Genomic DNA, 25,593 nt, shown 5'->3' with positions numbered 1-25,593 from the left:
TAGAAGAACTGCTCGGTTGATAGGACACATTCTGAGATATCCTGGGACACCAATGTGGCATTGAGGAGAGGGAGGGGTGCGTGCGTGCGTGCGGGGGGGGGGGGGGGAGGAGGGGTGGTAGCGCACATGTGTAGGGGGAGGGGGGTGAAATTGTAGAGGGAGACCATGAGACAACTATAGTCAGCAGGTTAATAACAATGTAGTAGTTATTGGGAGACTATGGGTTTGCACAAGATAGAATAGTGTGGAGGGCTGCACCACACCAGTCTTTGGATTGAAGAATGTGACAACTACTGGTAAGCAATAACTGTATATTACAACTGAAAAACTGCATAACATCATTTGCATCTCACAAAAAATTAAGGCTTTATTCACAGTGAAAAGCTAATAAGATTGACTAGAAGTCCATATTTTTAATTGTATGAAATAAAAAGTGGGACTGCAACACTGTGATGAAGTTTGTCCCACCTACACTAATAGTAGCTGTGTTTTTGATAAAATCAGCTACTATGTTTTTGTTTTCCAAAATACTTTCAGATGTATCAGCATATATTATGAAATGCAAATAAAAAATCAACATTTCAACTGACAACTTCCCTATTTATAAGGCAGACTTCTCTCATGGAGTTTCATTTTCCTATAAAAATTTAAGACTTGATGTATATACATCTTATGGCGTAGTTTTTTGCATTAGGAAGCTATGTATATATTTTTATTGACTTTCAAACCTATCACTATATACGCTATCACCCCCACGAGAAGTGTGATCTGGTGTGTTTAATTTTACTTTCATCCATGGATTGTTATTAAGGTCAGATTTTTGCGAAATTAAGCCTGTCTTACATTATAAACAAGTATTTCTGCAGTTGCCCATGAACTTCATTTATGATTAGGTTATGTCAGCTATTCTATGCCTTCAATATTATGAAGTGACTCACAACTAATTGTTCACACGAGAACTACCATGGCTACACACTGAATGGGGTTTGTTGCAACTTCTGCTCTCTTCACCACTATCGTATGAATCTGCTTCCTCAAGTCAGTTAACATTCAGATTGCTGCTGCTAAATTAACTTGTTACTGGCATGTAGCTTTGTTCCCCTGTGCAGATATTTTATTTGACAAAACAATGCGAAGGCATCAAAAAGAATATCCAGTGACAGTGCTCTCGGCAAAGAAAGCTGGTCTGTACAGTTTCCGATATGACAGACTTATCCTACAAGACAAACTAAGTACCTGCATGTGCAGCCAACACATGAAAAACCTTGGTCCATTTCCATTCCTTAAAGTCAATCATCATTTTCTGATCAATGTATAGTTTCAGACTGTAGAAAACCACATGTATATACAGGGTGTACATAAAGTCCAGGAACACACTATTTACTGCACAAGAGCTAAACATTGTACAGATGTCATACATATTGCATTTTGAAGAGAAACTCTGTAAGCTTTTTTACAAACATTCAATATTGCAACCATGAGTGACGCGGCAGACGTCAATACGGTAACTGAATTCTTGCCATACCTGTCCCAGCATGGCATTGTAGACTGTGGCAGTTGCTTCCCATATTCTCCCCCTTAGTTCTGCTACATAATGTGATAGAAGCAATACATACACCAGATCTTTAAAGTGTGCCCACAGAAAAAAAGCCACATGGAGTGAGATCTGGTGATCGGGAAGGCAATTTCATGAAACAGCTGTCCCCTTCTGTAGCATGGCCGATCCATCGATGCGGTAGCTCCCTGTTTAGGTACCAACAAACTTCACGATGAAAATGGGGTGGAGCCCCATCCTGCTGAAAGACGAATGCAGAATCCAACTGCATTTGTGGCATCAGCTATTGCTGCAACATGTCAAAGTAGAAATATCCAGTGACAGTGCTCTTGGCGAAGAAGGGTGGTCCGCACAGTTTCCGATATGAAAAGGCATCTTTGGGGAATCACACTCAAATTCAATGCATTCGTGTGGATGCTTTGTACCCCAGATTCGACAATTATGCCTGTTCACATTCAGATTAGTGTGAAAACTGGCTTCGTTGCTAAAAAGTAAGTGATCAACAATGCCATTCCCACCCTCATTCAATTGTTGCAACTGTGAACAAAACTCAAAACACTTGTTTCTCATTGTCATTGAGCTTCTGCACTAGCTCCAATTTGAATGGTTTCACATACAGCTGTCACAGGACTTCCACACAGTCATTGGAGCCATTTGAAGTTCACGGAATGCACGACGCATCAATTTCTTTGGACTCTTATGAATGTCTCTCATACACACTCCACGTTCACTTCACTCACATTGGGATGTCCGCTTCTCTTTGCCAGACACAAGCAACCCGTCTTAATGAATTTGTTGTGCCACTGGTAAATGGTCTTCCTTGTTGGCGGCTTCTTTCCGTACTTAGTTCTAATTAGCAGTTGTAAAGCTGTAGCACACTTGTTTTTGTTGAACTCCAACACACAGAAAGCTCGCTCCCCACGTGAACTTGCCATGTTTGCAACTAGCGCTGACTATCAGCAAATTACTAAACTACACTGTGGCAGTATACAAGAAAAAACTTTCAAGGTTTCTCTTCAAAATGACATATGTATGATATCTGTACAATGTTTGGTTCTTGTACAACAAATAATTGAAAGAGTTCCCAGACTTTATGTACACCCTGTATTACTAAACTCTTTTACAGGGCGAAGTGATTTCTTATGTATAGACAATTTTAAGTTTTTAAGAGGTATTTTCTTCACCTCAGATACTTATGGTTGTATGCTTCACTGTTTTCAGCACCTTTCTAGACATGAATGACAGTATGTGTTTTAGCACAAACAAGAGCAAATTACCAGTGTCATCATTCTTATCTTCCACACAGTTCACCGTTTCCATGACAACATTATTAAAACGAGATCACAGCACCCACTTCAACACTTATCAGTAAGGCCAAGTATAGAAATGAAAGCTCAAGATTCACAGAATGTCCTGCTTCCTTACTACTTCAACTCTCTGCATTCTCAAAAACCTTCTGAGAAAGAGACTGCACTATCCAGTCACCATCGCTGACAGCATAGTAGTTCATCAGATTCTTGAACATTTGCCTGTCAACAGGTATGACATTTCATACCAGAAGTGGCTCTCTTGGGTGCAATAGTTCTTAACAGTAACCAAGCATTTGATTGCATTTGCTACCACGTGTCTATCATTTTTTAAAGATTATATAGAAGAATTCTTTATTAACTCTTTGAATTAAGGTATCTGGCAATTTTACATCACAGTATTGTCTAGCATTGCACTGAAATTTCACCATCATATCAAATGCTTAAAATACGATTGCAGCGGTACCTTACGCAACTGTATGGTAAGTATTTGTCAACCAGAGACTTGTCACCAACTTAATACAGGTCAGGTGTGTACTTTTACACCAAATAATGAGTTCGTAATTTCTTGTGCAAAACACACACACACACACACACACACACACACACACACACACACACAACCTGCTGATAAACTAGTATAAACAGTATCACACACCCACAAAACTTCTCTCCAGATCATAGGAACATGTTATACTAGTAATCCCACTCCCCTAATTCTTTTAAAGAATGAAATTACAGCAAACAGCTTCAAACATTTTATTATTTTACAAAATGTGGTCATTATTTGACATTAAGATGAAGGATGCAAAATTACGTGGGTTTCATTACTTAACAATTATTCACACACAGACTAATGAACAAGTCAAAACCAAATCTGGTAAACCAAGTAAGTGATACCCTTTTTATGTCCATGCAAGATCTTTGTGCCAAACAGTACCAGGTATCAAACTATTTTAGGGTTGTTGGTAGTGAAAGTTATAAAAATACCTTAATGTTACAGTATCAATTTCTTATTTTACTTGATGGTTATGTTACAAGACAAATGCATTTAATTTTACTTTTTATATAAATACAGTAAAAAATATCCATAATGCCTTGTCAAACAATGGACGAGTATAATCTAGTGATGTGCACTAAAAAAGCTACTGTTTCATGCAGCTTAATGTTTGTAGTATCTCCTGAGCTATGTATCTGACAATGATAATTTAGCAGGTGTCTTCAGTAGTGTATGTAGATACAGCCTGAAAAATTGTGTTGCATATAGAGTTTAATATTAAAGATTTAACAAATTAGTCATGTCAAATGACAGTTTTACTGCTTGCAGAGCAAAAAATGCTTTGTGTGCACATATATATGTGTGTGTGTGTGTGTGTGTGTGTGTGTGTGTGTGTGTGTGTGTGTGTGTGTGTGTGTGTGTGCACGCGCGATTGTTGCAAGGAAACTTTGTTAAGGTCACTATGCTCTCATTCTTAAATACTGGATGAATAGAGTCTGGGTAATCTGCATCTCATGACTTACAATGCCTCAACCCACACACAAAGTTTCTAAAATTAATAAACAACTTCGTATGTTCGACCTTAGATATGGGATTACCTCAATGATTACATGACAGCATTTTAAATTTTGTCAATAATTACACAAAATACTTAAATATTTGTTGCCCTTAGAAAGTTAGAGTTGTCTAACAGACAACATTCAACTGGGAACAGGTGACTCATAGTAACAGAGATTCAGAGTCTGCTTCACTTATAATTACTATATTTCTAGAAAACAAAACTATAGCTTTACAAAGGATATTTCATTTGATATGTTCTTCCTCTGAAGTAGGCCTACATATGAAACATTATGCTTATTAATGGTAAGTTTGCTTCTGGTCACTTTAAGAAATCATTACCTAATGTGATATGAAAAGAAATCCTATTTTGGGAAATACGGAAGCGTCCGATCCCACCCGTCTGCTTTGACCCATGACGTCACAAATATGGCGGAAACAAAAACAAACACACACACTTTCCACAAGAAGCCTACTGACACTAACGGGACAAGTGGGGGAAATAGGGTGTTTTGGGTGGGGGGGGGGGGGGGCAAACTAAATATAAACAAATTTAGACACCGTGCGTAGCTACAACGTGTAAGTGAAGACAGCCATGCATGAATACCCACCCACCTCCCCAGGGGTCGTAACCCATAGAAGATAAAGATGCTTCAGTAGCTGATTAGTGTTTTTTGTCTTTTTTAAAAAAAATCTCACGGGATAGAACAGATCAGAAAGATAAATATAATAAACTAAAACAGAAATTCGAGGAAACAGATAATTAAAATAAGTAATAAGTGTTTTTAAATTTAAAAAAAAATCTCACGAGATAGAACGAACAGATCAGAAAAGTAAATAAAATAAGATAAAACAGAACTGGAGACAGCCACACTCAAACCAAACTCCGCGCCATCATGACTTCACACACGACACCCTTACGTCACAGGTCAAAGCCGACGCGTGGGATCTGACGCTTCTGTCGACCCCTATTTTGTTATTTTCAGTATCTGCTATCCAATGTTCATTACAATATCCAACAGCATAGTGGTACTTTTCAGAACTACAGGGGTTTCTTTGAAAGTGCCAAATTCTGTTCACTGATGCCCAGTGAGGCATACCATGATTACGGCTGAATAGTGACTTACCATACAAACAGCAAATGTGCAATGCAAGGTTTCAGTGTGTACATGAGATTAATTACAGAGAACTCATTGGTAATGTTTTTGAGTCTTCAGTTTTAAGACTATTAGCATCCAAACCACATTACATATAAAAGAAGTGCCAAAATGATAATACAACACACACACACACACACACACACACACACACACACACACACAAATCACTCCACTAGCCAAAATAGAAAAGCAGGTATTGCAAACTTTATTCCATCCTCATTGCAGAGTACATAGTTTATACAGAAATCTCGTTTCCACTATCATATTACATAAATGTATACATAAGAGGAATAAGTTAGAAAAATATTTAACGTCATTCAAATTCAGATGACTTTTTTCCTACACTTATCAAGTATAACAAAAAATTAAACTAACTTTTACTGCACAACATTTTCCAACAGTCACAAACAGGTCAAGCATGAACACACTGTACTACTTCCGTATCCTCCCTAACATCACTTACACGAGTTCCTGAAGAATACTACTGAAAGTTCTGGTCACTTCCCATCGTTTATTTTAATGCTACCAAAGTACGACCTACGAGTATAAATACCTTATATAAAATACAATAATAAAAGTGTCTGGAAGGGCACCTAATGAGGACGGAGGGGGGGAAGAGGGAGAGGCACACCACAAATAAATAAACGTCACCATATACTTAGTAAGTTGCGAAGTAAAATAATTAATGTTAATGGACAAAATAACTAGTACAATGAAGTGCTTTCCATACGCTCTGATTGACGAATTACTACGCCTGATAAACGACAAACTACATCGCCATATTGAAATTGCAGTACAGGATCCTGCTGGTAAAGCAACAATATAATAAATTTACTGCAAATGCGTATTGCTGTTTCTTACCATTTCGACCAGTTCCCATCAACTGATCTAACATCGCCCTTATTTGATCATGAGCCGTCATTTTACTACACTCTCCAGAACGAAAATCAATTCACTCTATCTGCACAACGATCCCAAGGATTTTCCTCCAAACATTAATGTTGTCAGAGTAGTTATTGTAGCACCAACAGCAACGATATTTTTCCTCAGAGAGATAAAAGTTTGTTAACGCTCCAAAGAATAATTATTGTAAATTTAATGTAATCATTAACACGTTTGAAAATCCATTATTATGTTCCCGTGGTATTTGCTTAAAATTTATTTTTCTTCTAATTAGTAGTTACTCTGTTTTAAGCAAATCGTTGACGTCAACCGTCTAGTAAAAGCACTTGCCAGTTGCCACTTGCCACTTGCCAGTGTCTGTGACGATTTCTGAGGGTCGAGGGACATTTGAACTTGTTGAAAAATAAGGAGTTTGGTTATGCCTTACGTATTGTTACCAATCACGATATGATAAGCTTTGTGAGGTTTGAAATCATGAGTATGTTGGTGTATTGTTACTGTGCCCGCTCATTCGGGGTACCGGAAATTTAACCTTTCTGAAGGCGTGGCATTATGTTCATTAAATTGTTCAACATTCATTGATTATTTTATTATTATTATTTTAAAATTGAGATGGAACACTCCAAGGCAGATAGTCGTGCAGTTGTCGAAGCTGTTGATGCTGCGGAAGAATATGTCCAAAAACTGGAAGATCTACTGAAAACCCTTACTGAAGCGGAACATCAAGTATGAACATTTTCTCAGATTAGCAAATAAATGACTTTTCACGCTGGCTCACTCAACAACAGACCTGCAAAATAAGCATTCCTCTGTCACTCTGATCCCAAGCTTTCTATGAAACGTACATTTAACTGTACATAGCATTTTGTAAGGAAACCAAGAATACTTTAATTAGAATATGTGTGAGTAATTAGTGTTATTTTACGCTGTGGATATTGGTAATTGCATGAAAATTTCTCGATATTGAAACAGCAATTAACACATCATTGAGAAACATTCCCTGCGTTGGGCTTCAGAGGAAATCATTTACTTACAGAAATCAGACAGGCTATCTTCTCTTCAGCATATTTGTTCTCATTTATTGTTAGTGGTTTTTAGTTTACAGTGATGTCTTCGTACCTTCTCGGGTTTTGTAAAATAGGTTTTCATTCCATTAGGACCACAACATAAAATGTGTGCATTATGTCTCCTTTGCACATTGGTGTTGTGATACATTCCTTGAAATGACAATTTTTTGCTGCAAGATTTATTTGCTATGCTCTATGTGTGTAATTGCTGGCAAAATTTTTAAGCTGTTGTTTGTATTATATCATAGTGAGGTGTGAATGAATGAATGAAATTTTATTGTCGTTTAGCTATTACAGCAATTGACAAAGTCAAGTTACATATATATAAGTTACACAGCATATATACATGGGTTAAAGATCAATACGTGACACAGGTTTTACATAAAATACAATATTTAAAATGAAATAATATGAAAGCATTGCATCATAACTGATTCAGTTAAAGAAATTATGCTGCACTCTCCAAATCGGTACCACTATGATATTTTACAGTCGTAAAATTCCTGAAGTGAGTAGTATGGATTTGCAGCTAACCAACTGAACAATTTGTCTTTTAAATAAATCAAATGGAGCTTCTACCCATTCTAGTGGCAAATTATTAAACATCTTCATACCCACAACCCACATATGGAAGTGGTGACACATCTTTCAGGCAATGTTATGAGTTAGGCCTATCATCAGAATGCCATTGTTACAGGACACAATGATTATCACATGTCGAACAGCATCCTTGTCATTTGTATCTTCATATTTGGAGTAAATGATGTTATGACTGTACACTTTAGCCCCCACTTCCTGAAGTGTTCCTTTTTACTGTAATCTTGTTTAATTAATGGTTTTGGCAATTAATTGATAAATGTATTTTGTATGTCTGAGTTTTAAACACCATTATTGTTTGTCCTGCTGCGTACTTCTCTTATTACTGTCAAGTATTGTTATGGGCTGTGTATGACTTTCTAACTTTTGTGGTTTTATAGCCAATTTACAACTTACGTTGCCTTCTTTGTTATCGTCTGTGTATATTACATATTTCAATTACTTATAGTCAGTTTGCTAACCTCTGCTACTACAATTTTTTATATCTTCCATTTTCAATCTTGTTTTTTATTGCATATTGTTCAGCTTCGTAAACACATAGGGATAGTTATAAAATTGATACTGTGCTGCTGCTTCTCACACCTCCTCTGTAATCTTTATTGTGATGACATACTGCTTGGTGTTTGGACTGAGGCTTACATCGGGTTCTAAAGTGACAGTTTGGTTGCGATTTGATGAAACGATGGTTCTGGTAACATACTGAATATAGCCTTGTCCAGTTGATGTGTTCATAATGGATGACACTCGTTATACATTTATTTTTATTTATTCATCCCCTTGCAGGGGACTCCAACTTATTGAAAGCACCTTCAGTGCTGGGCAGGCTTTTAAATCAAAGACTGTGCCAGCAGTAGGTAGCTACTGGCAGGGTGACTGAAGGTAAGAGTGGTCTTGTCAGAGCAGTCAAACAAAGTGTGTCCCATAACATAGGGTTAGGAGGGCTCTAGGGTTGTGGTGAAGCTTAGTTTCCCAAAGGAGGAAATCTTATGGAAATCGTGGTCCTCTAGGCTGGGGTTGGGTATGGGGCTGATAACCCCATACTGTAAAGAAAGGCAACTGGGAATATATGCATCAGATACTGGAAGGAAAATACTTATCACAATCCCATCAAAGGAAATATATAAATGATATCAATATATTGGAAGGAAACATTCCACGTGGGAAAAATTATATATAAAAACAAAGATGAGGTGACTTACCGAACAAAAGCGCTGGCAGGTCGATAGACACACAAACAAACACAAACATACACACAAAATTCAAGCTTTCGCAACAAACTGTTGCCTCATCAGGAAAGAGGGAAGGAGAGGGGAAGACGAAAGGTTCCTTTCGTCTTCCCCTCTCCTTCCCTCTTTCCTGATGAGGCAACAGTTTGTTGCGAAAGCTTGAATTTTGTGTGTTTGTTTGTGTGTCTATCGACCTGCCAGCGCTTTTGTTCGGTAAGTCACCTCATCTTTGTTTTTATATGAAATATATAAATGATTCGACAATAGCAACAGGGAATGTAAGGACGAAGCTTTAGCCTGGAAAAGTGGAAGAAATGGTCAATGAAATCTTAAAATTCAAGAATGGTATTGCAGGGCTACAGGAAATAAGATGGCAAGGAAATGGGCAGATTGGCACATGTGAGTACTCATCGGTATATAGTGGGCCAGAGGAAAGAACTGACCAATTTGGTACTGTGTTTATAATAACCAGGAATGCTAGTGAAAGCTTATTAGACTTTTGAACATATTAATGAAAGCATTTACAGAATAAGAATAAGAGGGGAATTTAGGAACATATTGATACACATGCACCAACAGAAGGAAAGGAGAATGTAACAAAAGAACAATTCTATCAAGATTTTAAAAAAATATGTTGCTCAGTGCCCAAGTATGACTTGATACTAGCAGTGGGAGATTTTAACCCAAAAATTGTGAGGAATGAGCATCAACACAGAGTCTTTAGAAAACATGCATTGCACAAAGAAAACAATGAAAATATAGATCTACTGTGTCATTTCACAGAAGGGAATAATATGATGATTAAGAGCACTTGTTTTCCACTTGAAAAGATCCGTCAGGGTACGTGAAAGTTGGCAGTCAATGGAATCATCAGCCAGATTGACTATATTTTAGTGAATGTCCACCACTCCATCTCGATTATACGTGGGTTGGAACTTAAATAGTGGCAACTATTTATTCACACCCGATAGAAAAGAGTTACATGTTTGTGCCTGTTACTGTCCTTCAAAGTAGTCACCAGTTTTGTGTAGAAACCGTTGCCAGCGATGTGGAAGGCATAGTATACCTTTAGCAGAGCCTGTTCTGTTGATGGTGCGAATGCAGCGGTCTACTGCCTGTCGAATCTCTGGAACAGTTCTGAAGTGAATGCCACAAAGTGGTTCCTTCATCTTCAGAATCAAATCAAAGTCACAAGGACTTAAGTCTTGGGAACATGGTGGATGGTGCAGTACTTCCCAGTCCCATCGACCGAACAGAGCAGCGACAGCTTGCGCTGTATGCGCCTGCACATTGTTGTGCAAAATGATGGGTGGGTTGTGCAGTAAGTGTCGCTGCTTCTTTCGCAAAGCTGGTAGCAGGTAATGCTCCAAAAACGAGCATTAATACTGTGCATTGACGGTGGCATTCTCTTCAGAACTGTTCCATAGATTCGACAGGCAGTGGACCGCTCCATTTGCACTATCAACAGAACAGGCTCTGCTAATGGTATACTATGCCTTCCACATCACTGGCAATGGGTTCTACACAACGCTGGTGACTACTTTGAAGGACAGTAACAGTAGCAAACCTGTAACTTTTTTCTATTGGTTGTGAATAAATAGTTGCCTCTCTTTAAGTTCCAACCCTCGTAGATGTACAGAGCTGCTGTGGACCAAATATGACTCGTATCACTATGTGATAAAATCAGTCTTGAGAGAGAAACTATCACTGTAAATAGCAGTTGAACAGAAAAATAGGATGAATTGGAATTTAGGCAGACTTAAAATTCCTATTCAAATGAAAAAATATGTACTAACACTAAGTGGGAACCTGAGTAATGAAGTGCCACCAGCGGGAGTAGTTCAGAGGTGAAGCAGGATTGAAAAAGCCATTAATAAGAAGAAATAATGGGTGTGAGAAGAAATAGAAGAATCTAAAAATAGTTTGGAGAAAACTGCAGATTAGCAATAGAGAAAAAAGAATAGAGGAAGAACGGGATTGTTACAAAGAAAAACAAGAAATAACATGGAGCAATATAGAGAATAAAGGAAAAGAGCTAACAGACTGTGCAAGAGATAAAAAACCAGAGTGGACCAAGAACAAATTCCAAGAACTAGAAGAGCTAAAGAAACAGAGTGAAATACGAAAGTCCCGTAATCCTTTAAGGAAAGTAAGTAGTGTATGTGAGCCAAAAATAAAGGCATGCTCAAATGTAGATGGGAAAAAGATAAGGTTGTGGGCAGTACTTCAAAGATGCACTAAGTAACAGCTTAGGAGAAGAATAGACAGGCCCGCAGGAAGAAAAAGGGAGCTAGAAGCAAAAATGATGTAAGAAATCCAATGCTGCAAGAGGTTCCTCTGAATACCCATAAGATGAAACACGTTCAAGCCCCTGGTGATGACAGCTCTGTATTAATAAAATGTGATGGAAGTGCTTAGTAAATGAGCTGTGCATACTAATGTCAGACATATGGTAAACTAAAACCATGCAGGATAACTGGAAAACAGGAATAGTAATCCCCATTTATAAGAAAGGAGATAGAACAGCATGTGAAAATTACATAGGTATAACATTGTTAGCCTGACTTATAAGTTGTTAACGAGTATTCTGAATGAAAAGTGCGCAGAAAGCATACTTTGGCAATAGTGTGGTGTTAGGCCAGACAGAGGAACAACTAATCAAATGAAACTTCCTGGCAGATTAAAACTGTGTGCCCGACCGAGACTCGAACTCGGGACCTTTGCCTACTGGCAGAAGTAAAGCTGTGAGTACCGGGCGTGAGTCGTGCTTCGGTAGCTCAGTTGGTAGAGCACTTGCCCGCGGAAGGCAAAGGTCCCGAGTTCGAGCCTCGGTCGGGCACACAGTTTTAATCTGCCAGGAAGTTTCATATCAGCGCACACTCCGCTGCAGAGTGAAAATCTCATTCTGGAACTAATCAAATATTTGTGATAAGACAAATGATGGAAAAGTTCTGTGAACATAATATAGATCTGCATTTCCTGTTCATTTCTTTCAAACAAGTCTTCGGCAGCATAAACTCGCAAGTAATACACAAGAGTGCTGAGGGAAGCTATTATATGTGCCAAGCTAATGAATGTAATCAAAATTGACAGTGACAAACGAGCTAAAGTAAAAATAGTTAACATGACAAGTGAAAGCTTTGTCTTCAATAAAGGGGCGAAGCAATGTGATAGTCTCTTCACTGTCTTCAATATAGCCCTTCTTACGTTTTGGATGCCATACAAACATATGACATACAAACTTCCCACTTCTTTTATACGGGGTGACTTACTTGAGATTCACAGCCGATCTTCTTGGCTGGCTAGCTGGGCTGCTGGACTTCTTCTCCGTAGAATGACGCTAGGTATGGGAATATTTAAGCCTCACTCTCTACTTGTGAAATAAGTAGATAAGCAAAATTTACTTTTCATCAACCACTGGTATATTTGAACTCCATACAGAATAAAATTGTCCCTTTCCACATACATATATGACTTCCAGTAAGTCGCTCGCTCCATCCAACGTTAGAAACAAATTTAATTACATTTATAAAAGAGTTGACGTAATAACCATGACTCTACTTCACATGAATCATAAAATAGGTCTTGCCTTTAACAAGGCTGGCTTAAGAGTTTTTCAAGATTACTTTTTCAACTGTTCTTCTTTCACATAACAATAGTCAGTGATGCAATAGGCACAGAGCTGCTTAAAAACTCCATAGTTCTTCCTCTAAAACATCTATGGATTGCCCGACAAGTACTTGTCGGTGCTGTTCAACCGGCGCGTCTACTTTCTTCTTGCGACTGACTTTAAACATGCACACACAAACATTTCACGCACAGAAGGTAGGATTTTACCATCCCACTCTCGTATCTAGAATATCGTGTGTTCGAGATGGTAGGAAGCTGAGTGGTTCTAGAATTTACATAGAAAGTATCGAATCGCTACATATCGCTCCCCCACCCCTCTCAGATCGAACATGTGATATGATTCATAATAACATTTCATATTTTAACAATATACTTTTTTTTTTTTTTTTACATTGGTTTGTATACGTATCTCTCCTCTCTATAACAACAATCTTTCTCTCATTGTTTCTCTATTCTTTTCTTATTTTACGTTAACATTAAGACATGAGCATTCACTCAAGGTTTGAGTCAGCTTTTCTAATGTTGAGGAATTGTGAGGACTTTATCTCTTTTCTTTATTTTCTTTTCCATTCGAAAGCTTCAGGTGTTTATGATGCATGAGTAATCTATTTTCCATTCTTACCTTTCTTTACTACCTTTTTCCTAGTATGTACTAGTTTCATTAGATGTAGCTTGGAGGAACTCTGGGTGAAATAAAAGTGTTCTTTTGATACTCATTTACTTCTACAAAACATAATAATGCTAGTCGTTCATAGAATTTATACTTTCCAGAATAATTCCTATAAAATTTGTAACTTTTGTAACGATACTGTTCCCTTCTCCTAGGACCAGCACCTATTCTTACTTGTGGGTTGACCTTATGAGAGCACTTCCTCTTTCCATTCTGGTAGTTACACCCCTTGTAAAACAGCCCCCCCCCCCTTTTTTCCCCCACAGGTCGTCCTACCTCCAGGTGGGTATGCCTGCCCTATATACTTAGTGAATGCTTGGTATGTTCCCCTTATACTTTCTGGGTAGGCCTCACGGTTCATTACCCTCGTACACATTTCTATGTATAACATAATTAAGTATTTTCTGGTAAAGATATAACTCTATCTTAAGCCTCACATTTATTCTTTAATACATCATTTACTCGCTAGAGTTCTCCTCTACTTATGAACTTCTATACTTTCAATAGATACTATGTCAACATATACTATTCATGTCCCACTATCCTTCAGTTCATTGGACTATTTATTATACTGACATTTCTTATTGATCATCATGATTAACGTTCTCTCCAGCTTTCGTTTTCTCTCTTTGTTCATGCCTCTTTCTTAGTTTATATACACCTTTTCTTCTATATATTTGCTGTAGAACCTTCATAGCTTCCTATATATGTGTGCATATTTCTAGACCTACCCACATTTTCCCCTACAACACTTGGCGGTTCATATATTGTGACAGGCTTTCTAGTCTGTAATTGTATATTTGTGTCTAAGTGTATCCTTGTGTATACCGTATTTACTCGAATCTAAGCCGCACTTTTTTCCGGTTTTTGTAATCCAAGAAACCGCCTGTGGCTTAGAATCGAGTGCAAAGCAAGCGGAAGTTCTGAAAAATATTGGTAGGTGCCGCCACAACTAACTTCTGCCGTCGAATATATGTAGCGCTACACAGGCAAGCTTTGTAGGCACAAAGATGAATACTGGTGCCAAAACCTCTGCGTCATTTAAAAAAAAGGGGGGTGGAAGACGAGCTTTTTTTCTCCGCCCCCAGTTTCGACCACTGCATTTTCATACATTATCCAACGAAGTAAATACAAATTCCGTATTGTTCATCTTCGTATGTAGCAGAATTTCAATGTACTGCGAAAATCCGACTGGCAAGACTGTTTGGGATGTTTGTCAATATGGCCAATTCCTGAATGTTTTTGCTACCTCTGAGAAGAGATGGTTGCTAATAGGAACTGTTTGAATTGTGAATCACATGCAGTATTCTCTTCACCATAAGAAAGAATACGAATATAAACATTTTGCAACATATTGTTTCATGTTTGCTGCTATCTCAATTAAATCATGTCTGCCTTATAAACTACGAAACTAGAGTGAGACAACAGCAAACGTGGAAGAATATAAATATCGTGTAATGTATATATTCGTATTATTCTTATGTCTAATAGTGATACAGTCAGAAATGAAGCACGGCAACTGACTAGGTTTTTAAATCTAAGATGACTAATTTCTGTGCAGAATTTGATGTACTAAAGAAGCGGCCGCAAAGATTTTCAAACTGAGAAAAATTTCGCTAAACTCTCGTTCAGAACATCATCTTCATACGCAGTTTATCATTTGGTTCTTGTTGATCATTATCAAAGAAAGCAGCAGTATAAATAACAACAAATAGCAGTCTCTTGCCATTGTTTCGCTAATGAGACGATTCCTCTCTCTCTTTTTTTTAGTTATAAGCGGCGACAGCGCGCGCAAAAGCAAAGCCATGCCGCGACAAACAATGCATGACACAGTACAGTAATGCATTTTCAGCTTAGAGTGACGTAAACACCTATAACAAAGAAAACGGCACTTATCAGATCAAAGAAAAATAAGCAATCGATTCAAACCAGACGAAACACGTGAAAAAGGAAGGGTACCCGTATAAATACGGACGGAGCGCCTGACGCATAGCAATGGCTACCCGGTAAAGCTTAACTGCTAAGCTTACGACTCGAACCAAACTACTGTAGCTGTATCGTCATTCATTCGACCTAAATTGTGTCTCGTATTACAATGGACCAACTTTGTTTCGATTTGGAGGTGCGGCCTAAAACTTTTCTCTCCCCTTGAATTTCGAGTTTCAAATTTCAGGTGCGGCTTAGATTCGGGACATTTTTTTTTCCTTTATTTCGAGTCTCATTTTTCAGATGCGGCTTAGATTCGAGTGCGGCTTAGATTCGGGTAAATACGGCATGTGGATGTGTGTTCGTGCAGTCTGATTCTTCAGCCTTCTTATCTAAAGATAAGATGTAGATTATTAGAGACCATGGAAATAAGGAAGGACTTCAGTGATAGAAGTTTATGAATATGGAAAGAGGGAAAAAATAGACAGGTCCTCAAATGAGAAGTAAGAAAGGAAAAGATAGATGTGGATGCTAGGATCGAAGAAGAGAAAGAAGATACCTCTCAGGTACTTGAGTGAGACGCTGGAGGTGGTTTGGTGTTAAATCGTGTCCTACAGAACGGACTTGTCCCACCTTCACTGTCGAGGTCCCCCAGGAAATTCTAGCCACCCTATGGAAACAGCAAATGGTGGAGAATCATGCACCCTTGTTTGTGACGGTTGTTTGAAATGTGTGCTGTGTGTTTTGTGTTAATCATGATTTATCTGTTCATGTAAATCGTGCTCTTATCTACAATACCCACCCCTTTCAAAATTTATACAAACCATTCCATCTATACCACATCTCATTAAAGGTATAAAATATTCGATACAAAATAAAAAAGCTATACACTTCGGTATCACAGTTGTTTAACTAGCCACATCATATTATATTATCCATAAATATAATAATCTATTCGGCTTATTTTGTCCTTCTCTGTTTTATAGTCATATTCTGTTTTCTAAGCAATAAGACTCCAGGATAGTTCTAAATTTTAAAGGATAGCTGACAGAATAGTTTAAGATTTTAAAGGAATTCGGTGCAGGAGGACTATTTTGAAAGAAACGCCGAAAACAGCTCGGGATCCAACTTTCGTCAATCCGCCCGTAAACTCAGAATGTTAACGTCCCTAGGGGATAGGTGTCTGTGCCCAGGTTCCATGGATCTGATATTAACTTTTCTTGTGCCCTGGCAGACCAGTAATTTTCTTTAAATTTCTTTTGAAAGTGCTCCCAATAAGAAAAATTCCCAATATTTACTGTTCCCCATTCTGAGGCTTCCCCTAGAAGGTACCCCAATGCAAATTCGATCTTCTTCTTGTAATCTCCTCAATTTTTTGGTAATGCTTGGTTAAACCTTTTTAAGAAATGGGTCGGATGTACATCTCCGTCCGGCTTAAATTTAGGGAATTGTCTTGTTAACCCTGAATTAGCCCCCCCCCCCCCCCCCCCCCTGTAAAACAGTCACAGCTTCACTGGTTAACACCACCTTAGGTGACGTTACCCTTTGCGCTACTTTATCCTGGACAAGCTTGAGTTCTCTCCACAAGCCACCTATACCCTTCCTGGTACCACTCAGTTCGGAAGACAGAATAGGCGATACGTTTAGAGAGGTTATTCTTTCGGTAACTTTTCGATATATAATTTCTTCAAATTGTTTCTCCAAACTACTTACATTTATGACATCAGAGTTCGTTATTTTCTTTTTGAAATTTCTCTTTGCATTATCTACTCGTGTACCGACACCTGTAATTTGCGATTGACTAATCGGTATTAATTCACTATTCTTGTCTACACTCTCTTTCAATGTATTCAATCTCTGCTTTACAGCATTAAACTGAATATTGTACACATTTTCAAAAGATCCTAACTTTTCGTTAACTTTGGATTCCACATTATTACATCTGTCCTTAATGTTGAATTCTAAGCTTTTTGGTAAATCTTGGAAATTGTCATTCTGTTTCTGACTAAAGTCAGTAAACATTTGCTTTACATGAATGGTTTAGGAATTAGTCGATTCATTCTTGAAATCTATTTTTAAATTCTCTACTCGACTATTTAAGGCGTCAAATTCAGTCTTAAGGGCACCCATGCCTTCGCATAGATTACTAAATTCTTTGCTTTGCGAGTTGACTTTGGCATTTAGCAAACCTAGATTTGTCACTTGACTATTTAAAGCTTCACCTTGGGTACTTAATTGAGAATTTACCAAGCCTAGTTTTTTACTTAGAGTTGAACTTTGAGCTTTGATTAAATTTACCAACTCAGCCCGTTCAGGTGTTTCTTTGGTAAATCTCATAGCCATAGCTGGGTCTTGAGTTTCTCCAAGTTGTAAATTTTCCATACTTTTAAATGCTTTAGCTCTCGTAATCATTAAAAACTAACTTTAAATATGATAATTACACAAATAAAAGTTCACTCAACAGTATGTACCACTTCTTACTAAAGTAATGAAGTTTTGTTTCACTTTCACCCAGTGTAGAAGTCTCGTTGCATAGGTGAGCGAATGTAGAGGCAGGTCAGCACCAGTGAACAGCAGCTGGTGCCGGCAGCTTCGGATGTAGGTTAGTTTCCGTGTCTGCGTCCCCACGGTGTGTGTGAGAGCTGTATACTCCCCGTACTGGATTTTCTTGGTTGAAGTGTTCTATGCGTATTTCTTATTAGACAAATTTGTCAAAATCTTCTTTACTGTTTTATAGTTGTGAATTTTCCATGTCTTCACCATTTTTCATTCAAATTTTGCTTCATTGGATACTTAAACGTATTCCAATGTCTGAGAGTAAATCCCTTGTCGTATTATGTTTGGTTGCTAGGGCAACACGTAACAACTTTTTCTCTAGTGTTTTACTTAAAATTTCCGTTTTCTTGGGTCCTTGTACACAGGTCAACACGTTATAACATTTTTGAAGCCGATTTAAAGTGTGAAGTAGACGTACAAACTTCCCACTTCTTTTATACAAGGCGACTTACTTGAGATTCGCAACCGATCGTCTTGGCTGGCTAGCTGGATGCTGGAAAACTCTCTTGACTTCTTCCCCGTAGAATGATGCTAGGTACAGGAATATTTAAGCCTCTCCCTCCACTTGTGAAATAAGTAGATACGCAAACTTTACTTTTCATCAACCAACGGTATATTTGAACTCCATACAGAATAAAATTCGCACTTTCCACATACATATATGACTTATAGTAAGTCACTCGCTCTGTCCAACATTAGAAACAAATTTAATTACATTTATAAAAGAGTCGGCTTAGTAACCATGACTCTACTTCATATGAATCATAAAATAGGTCTTGCCTCTAACAAGGCTGGATGAAGAATTTTCAAGATTACTTTTTCAGCTGTTCTTCTTTCACATAGCAATAGTCAATGACACAATAGACACAGACTTGCATAAAAACTACGTGGTTCTTCCTCTAAAACATCTATGGATTGCCGACAAGTACTTGTCGGTGCCGTTCGACTGCCGCGTCTGCTTTCTTCTGGTGACTGACTTCAAACCTGCACACACAAACATGTGACGTGCAGTAGGTAGGATTTTACCATCCCACACTCGTATATAGAATACCGTGTGTTCGAGATGGTAGAAGGCCGAGTGGTTCTAGAATTTACACAGAAATTCTCGAATCATTACACCTTGTACAGCATAGTAAATAAGATCAATAAAATAGGCACCATATTTATGAAAACTAATCAGATGTATATGTAATGCCATGAAATTGCAATATTAGGCAGAAGTTGCTAACACAATTAAAGAAACCTACCTGATAATGGGAAAAGAAGCGTAAAAAATCAGCCTCTTAGTAAATGAAAATAAAACAAAATATGTGCTAATTTCACACTGAGCCCAGAAGAGCCCTGAAGATCTAAATGTAAATAGGAAATGCTTCAACAGAGTGTCCTCTTTTAGTTACTTGGGAGCCTTAATATCAAATGATAATATAGTATTGGAAAAGCCAGTTGGAACATAGTTTACTTCACAAATTTACATCTCTCCAGAAACACCTTTGTTACAAGAACAACAAAGCTCCTAATATATAACTCCCTAGTTCAACTACTAGTCACATGTGGTTAGAAGTATGAACACTGACAGAAGATGACAAAAATACTCTTAGAACTTTTGATCAAAAAGTACTAAATAAAATTTATGGCCCAATAAGGGAGGAAGAAGGCTGGAGAATACTCTATAATGTTGAACTAGAAGCATTAATACAAGGAAAAGGCATAATAAAATTTGTACAAAAGTAAATGATGAAAGGTATGATACATGCTGCTATACAGAAAAGGAGACCTAGAACGAAGTGGACAGATGATATAATGGATCATCTCACCAGCATGGGAGTCGCGGATGGAAAAGAGCTGCAAAAACTGGGAAGCATGGAGGCAAACAGCTGAAGGAGCCAAGGCTCGCCAAAGGCTGTAGTGCTGAAGAAGAAGAAGAAGAGGAAGATCTCTTCCAGCTTTTCTTCCTGTATATGTATTTTAATACACATGACACTGTGGCGCTGTGTGACAAACTTGTCCAGGTGTTGAGAGTCTTGTACAGGTAGAGGAACAGTGCCTTCTGAAATTTCTGAAAGCCCATACTTGAGCACTGCTATGATGTTAATCTTCACCATCCATAAATGCTCTCCCGCCTCCTCATTGGCACTGCTTATTAGGAAGTGGTCGATCAGCATTCAAGTGAACAGTTCCCAACTGGACACATCTAGCAGATCCGACAGTGCTTAGAAGACTCTGTCATAATGTCATAATGAATCCTTAGCTGGAACAGTTAGACACAGTACAGCCAACTGTCTGTGTTTGAATATTGGGGAAGTGTTCAGTAATGGACAGGTTACTTTATAAAGCTTCCTGGCAGATTAAAGCTGTGTGCTAGACCGAGACTCAAACTCGGGACCTTTGCCTATCAGGGGCAACTGCTCTACCATCTGAGCTGCTCAAGCACGACTCACAGCCCATGCTCATAACTTTAGTTCCACCAGTACCTCATCTCCTACCTTCCAAACTTCACAGAAGCACTCCTGTGATAGACAAAGGTCCCGAGTTCGAGTCTCTGTCTGGCACACAGTTTTAATCTGCCAGGAAGTTTCATATCTACGCACACACTGCTGCAGAATGAAAATCTCATTCTGAGATTATTTTATGATTGTGATCCATCTAGCTGCTGATGCAGCCATTCCAGTGTATTCAGCTCGTATATGAAGACTGCTTGTCCATTGGATTTCTGCCTTGTAATGTAGAGCGGGCGTCCAACTCTGAAGTTTAAAATGCTGACCACTGCAGATAGGAATACAGCCTAGAATGGGCCAAATACTGACAAATTACTCATGAATGTAAGATGAGTTGTGGCATCTGTTTCTGAACACAGCCAATCAGCAGAGTCCACATTAATGTGGGAGACCATTATGAGGATTTCTGGAAGTGCCAAGCGCAATAATAGTCTCCATAAGGGCCCAGAAGACTGAGACAAGTGACCTCCAATGGCATTCAAGATTTAGCCTTCTGTCATCACAGAGCTATTAAAATACGTCATAGTTGAGACTAATACTTCAGTTATTCCTGGGGGGCTCACAACTCACTTGTTAGTATGTGCATGACAACATGGGGTCCTGTGCAGTTGCAGAACTTCTTCCTTCCCTGCACTGCACTCTTGCTCTCTGACTGTATCTTTTCTCATACTTGTCATTAGGACACTGATTATGGTTCATCTCTCATTTCTTCCCCATTTTCATTTCAGTGGACTCACATCCAAGGTTTTTTTTTTTTTTTTTTTTTTTTTTTTTTCTCCAAAAATTTTAAGAGAACAGCAAGCTGTGCAGGAAAAGGCACCCCTTACACAGCCTGATAGACAGTCATTATGGCAGGTCATAAGGTACCCAAACAGTGCCTAAGTAGAGACTGCACTATTGATGGCTGAGCTGTTAACAGTGGGCATAGTCTGATGGCCGTTGCTCAGGCTGGGTGGTGCCCATGGAGAGAGCTCTTGGCCAGAATAGGGATTAAAGCAGAAGTTTGGTGTCACGAAATGACCAAAGTTACCATCTGGTGAAGTGCTGGCTGTCATCCCTGACAGACTTGCATGCTTAAATTCTGGTTATATTATATTGTTAAATTCTGATTATTATGTCCCCAAGAACTTTTCCTTTCTTGGCCATGCCATGGGAGGAAAGTAAAACTGAACAAACTGTAGAAACATACTCCTCTTAGTTCCTGGTTCACACCCAGATCACAGTAACATGATTGTACATAAACTCATGTTGTAGTGTCCACTTGCATGAAAGATAGAAATCCTGCCAAGTGGGAGTCATCTGCTGTCATCTGCTTCCTATTCGTGGAAGGAATATCACCTACTGAAATTTTTTAACATTCCAAAATGGTTTGCAGTGAAGGTGTTATGAACAGTCTGTGTGTGTTTAAGTGGTTGTGGGAGTTTAGTGGAGGTAGAACAAATGTTCATGATAAAAATAGGAGTGGAATTATGAGCATAGGAGTGGAAGAACTTCCAGTTTGACATACAAGTTGGTGCAAAAAATTGAGGAAACTGTTTGTGAAGACCGCTAATTGACAGTGGATGAAATTTCTGTGATTTTTCTGCAACTCTCCATAACTCTGTTAGATGAGACACTCACAGAAACACTGGGATACCAGAAACTGTGTGCAGGATGGGTCCCAAAACAGCTCACAGAGTAGCACAAGAAAAAATTCAGGTTAGTAGTGTCTGTGAGTTTCTTGAGCTGGAAGATGAGGATTTTCTGTGCTCTATTGTGACTGAAGATGCTCGAATGGCTCATTACATTCCTGATACAAAGGCAGTTGTCACTGTGATGTCACACAAGTTCTGCATCTGCCAAAATATTCAAAACCACAATTTTAGGCAAAAAATATGGCTGCAGTCTTGTGCTATCTAAAAGGCATCATTTCAGTCGAATTTCTGCCTTGGGGAGACCGTCAATGCACAATGATATTGTGAGACCCTAAAAAAACTCAAAAGGAAAATTCGAAACAAAAGAAGGGGAATGCTGACAAGAGGAGTGTGCTTGTTGTGCAACAATACCCACCTTTCCACATCTTTAGCCTTAGCCTTAGCCTTAGCCTTAGCCTGGACTCATTTGGTTGGGATGTTTTAAACCACCCCAGTGTTCCCCTGAATTGATGCCTTCAGATTATTACCTTTTCACCTCTCTAAAGGCACACATATATGGAATTAAATTTTCAACCATCGAGCAGGCGCAGAAAGAGGTTCTGAAGTGGGGGGAAGAAACTGGTGGGAGAGATCTACGAGCTGGGTATAAAGGAGCTTGCATCCTGGCTCACCACATGAAGTGAACAGGATGGCAATTATGGGGAATAATAGTCAACAAGTTATCAAGAATTCCAGTAATTTTCTTTCAAAAATAGTTAATATAAAAGTCCTGTACACTTCCTATCTGAACATGCCTTGTAATATCAAAATTGTATTTGGAGAAATCTTCCTCAGTAAACTATGAAGTGGTTCTGTTGTAATTATAAGTATTGTCTCCTATCCAGTCCAGAGTGTTAATTTCTTGAAAGAAACTTGGTGACATATCTTTCACCTTAACACCCCATATAAACCTGAACATTGTGAGGGTTTAATTTCTCATGAGGACGTAATTCTGCAGGTGGATGAGAAATTACACTAAAACTTGGAGAAGTGAACGGTCTGCTTCATACATCACGTACGTCAAACCGCCATGCAACAAAATTGACACTGGAGCATTCATCCTCACTTTTATTATGGATTCGCTTCCTGAGAAAGTTAAGGTCACTGTCTACCAGTGTGAAGTGAAGCCATATTTTCCACACCCGTTGACAGTGCTTTAAATGCCGACACATCAGCTATGTCTTCCCAGTGTATGAACAACCCAATTCATGGAGACTGTAGTCATCTATCTCATGAAACCTCCACATATGAGCCATTAGCATCGTGTCAATTGAAAAGACAGTCACACTCCTTGATTCCCAAAGTCTGCTAGCTTAATCAAGGAATGTAAACTCCAGGAACTTAAGGTCTCCAAGTGCGTCTCATATTTTGAAGCCTGGAAGATGTATGATCACCTACGTTTTGTCCCAGCAGTATGCAATTTTTCCACTACTGTGGCCAGGTCATTGACAGTACTTCGAGTACTTATTCTCTCCATTCCCTCGATGTTGAGTTCTGGCACTTGCGGAAGTAAATTAGCTCATGGTGGGAGTAGGGCTCGCTCTATCTTGTAGTTCCTGCAGCACCATGTACAGAGATTTCAACTCCCCACATCCAACTAGAGGTGCAGCATCATCCACTGGTGTCTACCAGTGACAGAGCTTCCTTTAGGGAATGCTCTCCCAGAAATCTTCAGACTAGCAACAAGACATCAGCCTGTGACTGAAGGAGCGATGGACTGCAGGGCACTGAGTTGCCTGAATCTCCCCATTTCTTTGCTCACAGTGAATAAGCTCTTCGAAGTATTTTAAGGATAAAAAGAAGAAACCTCAAATGAAGAATACACCAGTGACACAAGAAGCGTCAGATCACTGTCCCCTCCCCCCAAATGTAACCTTAGTTTGTCAGTGGTGTTCTGCCCTTACCAGTGAAAAAGAGTGACCCTTGCCCCCTCCACTCCTAACCAGTATATCCTAAACATGATAATTCAATGGAACTGCAGTGGATATTACTGTCATTAGCCAGAACTGCAACCATGAACGTCCTCTTCTTCCATGATCTGCGCACCAAGAAACACATTTTACATTTGAGCATTCTCCAACCTTCTGCCAGAACCATAGCAGCCCCAAAAGAATCCTTACATGTTTCAAGCAGATATCATCAGAGAATGAATAGCCCTCAGTACTACATAGGAAGTGAAGGCAGTGCAAGTGCCAACAACCTCAGTGATTACCACTTGCAGTGTCTATTAACCACCAAACAGAGCACTTAAATACCATCAGGTACCCACTTCCGGATTTCAGTCACCTCTGTCCCCCCTCCATCAGACTGTACTGAGGAGGTAGACAGAGATGTCTCCACTGCAATAATCGTTGGTAACAGAACTGCTATGCCCTTTATTAAGGCCCCCCTTCACTGGCATGATAGACGAAGGAAAATTGTAACAGCTATCCAGGACTTAGAAGGGCCCTGCGATATCTCAAGCAACATCCTTCACAGACAGCCATTACCTGCCTGAGACACTGTAAGCAGTGTCTTGTTACCTAATTAAAAGCACTAAGGAGGAATACTAGGAGCGCTACATCACCTCTTGAAAACATTCGCTTCATCATCCCAGGTGTGGGACAAGCTCTGTTGTCTAATGGGCCACCAAAGATCAACAGCTGTTCTGGGTTTCCTTCTTTGTCATGGTATTTGTACTAATGCATTGGTTTTTGAACACCTCATGACCCACTTTATTACAGTATCGTTATTGTCTTTATACCCGGGCTACCTTCAGAATACACAAAAGACAAGTTGAAGACATTCTCCTATTCCCCATAAAGCTTAATTGTATAATCAATCTTTCACTGACTGGCAGTTGCTTAAGGCTGTTGAATCATCTCTTGCCTGAGACCAGATTCAATTCAAAATCTGATTATCCAACATCTGACTCACAGACTCCATCAACTCAGGATCTTCAGCCATGTCTGTCTAGAAGTAGTCTTCCATTCGCAATATACAGGGTTATTACAAATGATTGAAGCGATTTCACAGTTCTACAATAACTTTAGTATTTGAGATATTTTCACAATGCTTTCCACACACATACAAAAACTCAAAAAGTTTTTTTAGGCATTCACAAATGTTCGATATGTGCCCCTTTAGTGATTCGGCAGACATCAAGCCGATAATCAAGTTCCTCCCACACTCGGCGCAGCATGTCCCCATCAATGAGTTCGAAAGCATCGTTGATGGGAGCTCGCAGTTCTGGCACGTTTCTTGGTAGAGGAGTTTTAAACACTGAATCTTTCA

General features: G+C 38.9%; 2 protein-coding genes and 1 non-coding gene across 4 annotated transcripts in view; 2 read left to right on the top strand and 1 right to left on the bottom strand.

Moving 5' to 3' along the window:
• The window catches only part of LOC124595336 (putative RNA-binding protein Luc7-like 2), a 45,849-nt gene extending 39,278 nt beyond the window's left edge, over nt 1–6,571 (bottom strand). Inside the window, exon 1 of one of the 2 annotated variants that reach the window (XM_047134045.1) lies at nt 6,439–6,571. In XM_047134045.1, coding sequence (XP_046990001.1) covers nt 6,439–6,499 — 61 coding nt within the window. In that variant the 5' untranslated portion in view covers nt 6,500–6,571. The remainder of the gene's footprint in view (nt 1–6,438) is intronic. The other variant, XM_047134046.1, reaches the window with a different exon arrangement.
• Nucleotides 6,572–6,814: 243 nt separating this feature from the next.
• Nucleotides 6,815–25,593, top strand: part of LOC124595335 (cytokine receptor-like factor 3) — a 133,501-nt gene continuing 114,722 nt past the window's right edge. Inside the window, exon 1 of the mRNA XM_047134044.1 lies at nt 6,815–7,206. Within this exon, the coding sequence (XP_046990000.1) occupies nt 7,093–7,206 (114 nt within the window). The 5' untranslated portion in view covers nt 6,815–7,092. The remainder of the gene's footprint in view (nt 7,207–25,593) is intronic.
• Trnap-cgg lies at nt 12,136–12,210 on the top strand. The gene has a single exon. It is a non-coding gene; the product is annotated as a tRNA-Pro (tRNA).

The sequence above is a fragment of the Schistocerca americana genome, chromosome 2 (assembly GCF_021461395.2).
Source record: "Schistocerca americana isolate TAMUIC-IGC-003095 chromosome 2, iqSchAmer2.1, whole genome shotgun sequence".
NCBI lineage: Eukaryota > Metazoa > Arthropoda > Insecta > Orthoptera > Acrididae > Schistocerca > Schistocerca americana.
The sequence above is the reverse complement of the archived record's forward strand: the minus strand, read 5'-3'. Positions and strand labels throughout refer to the sequence as shown.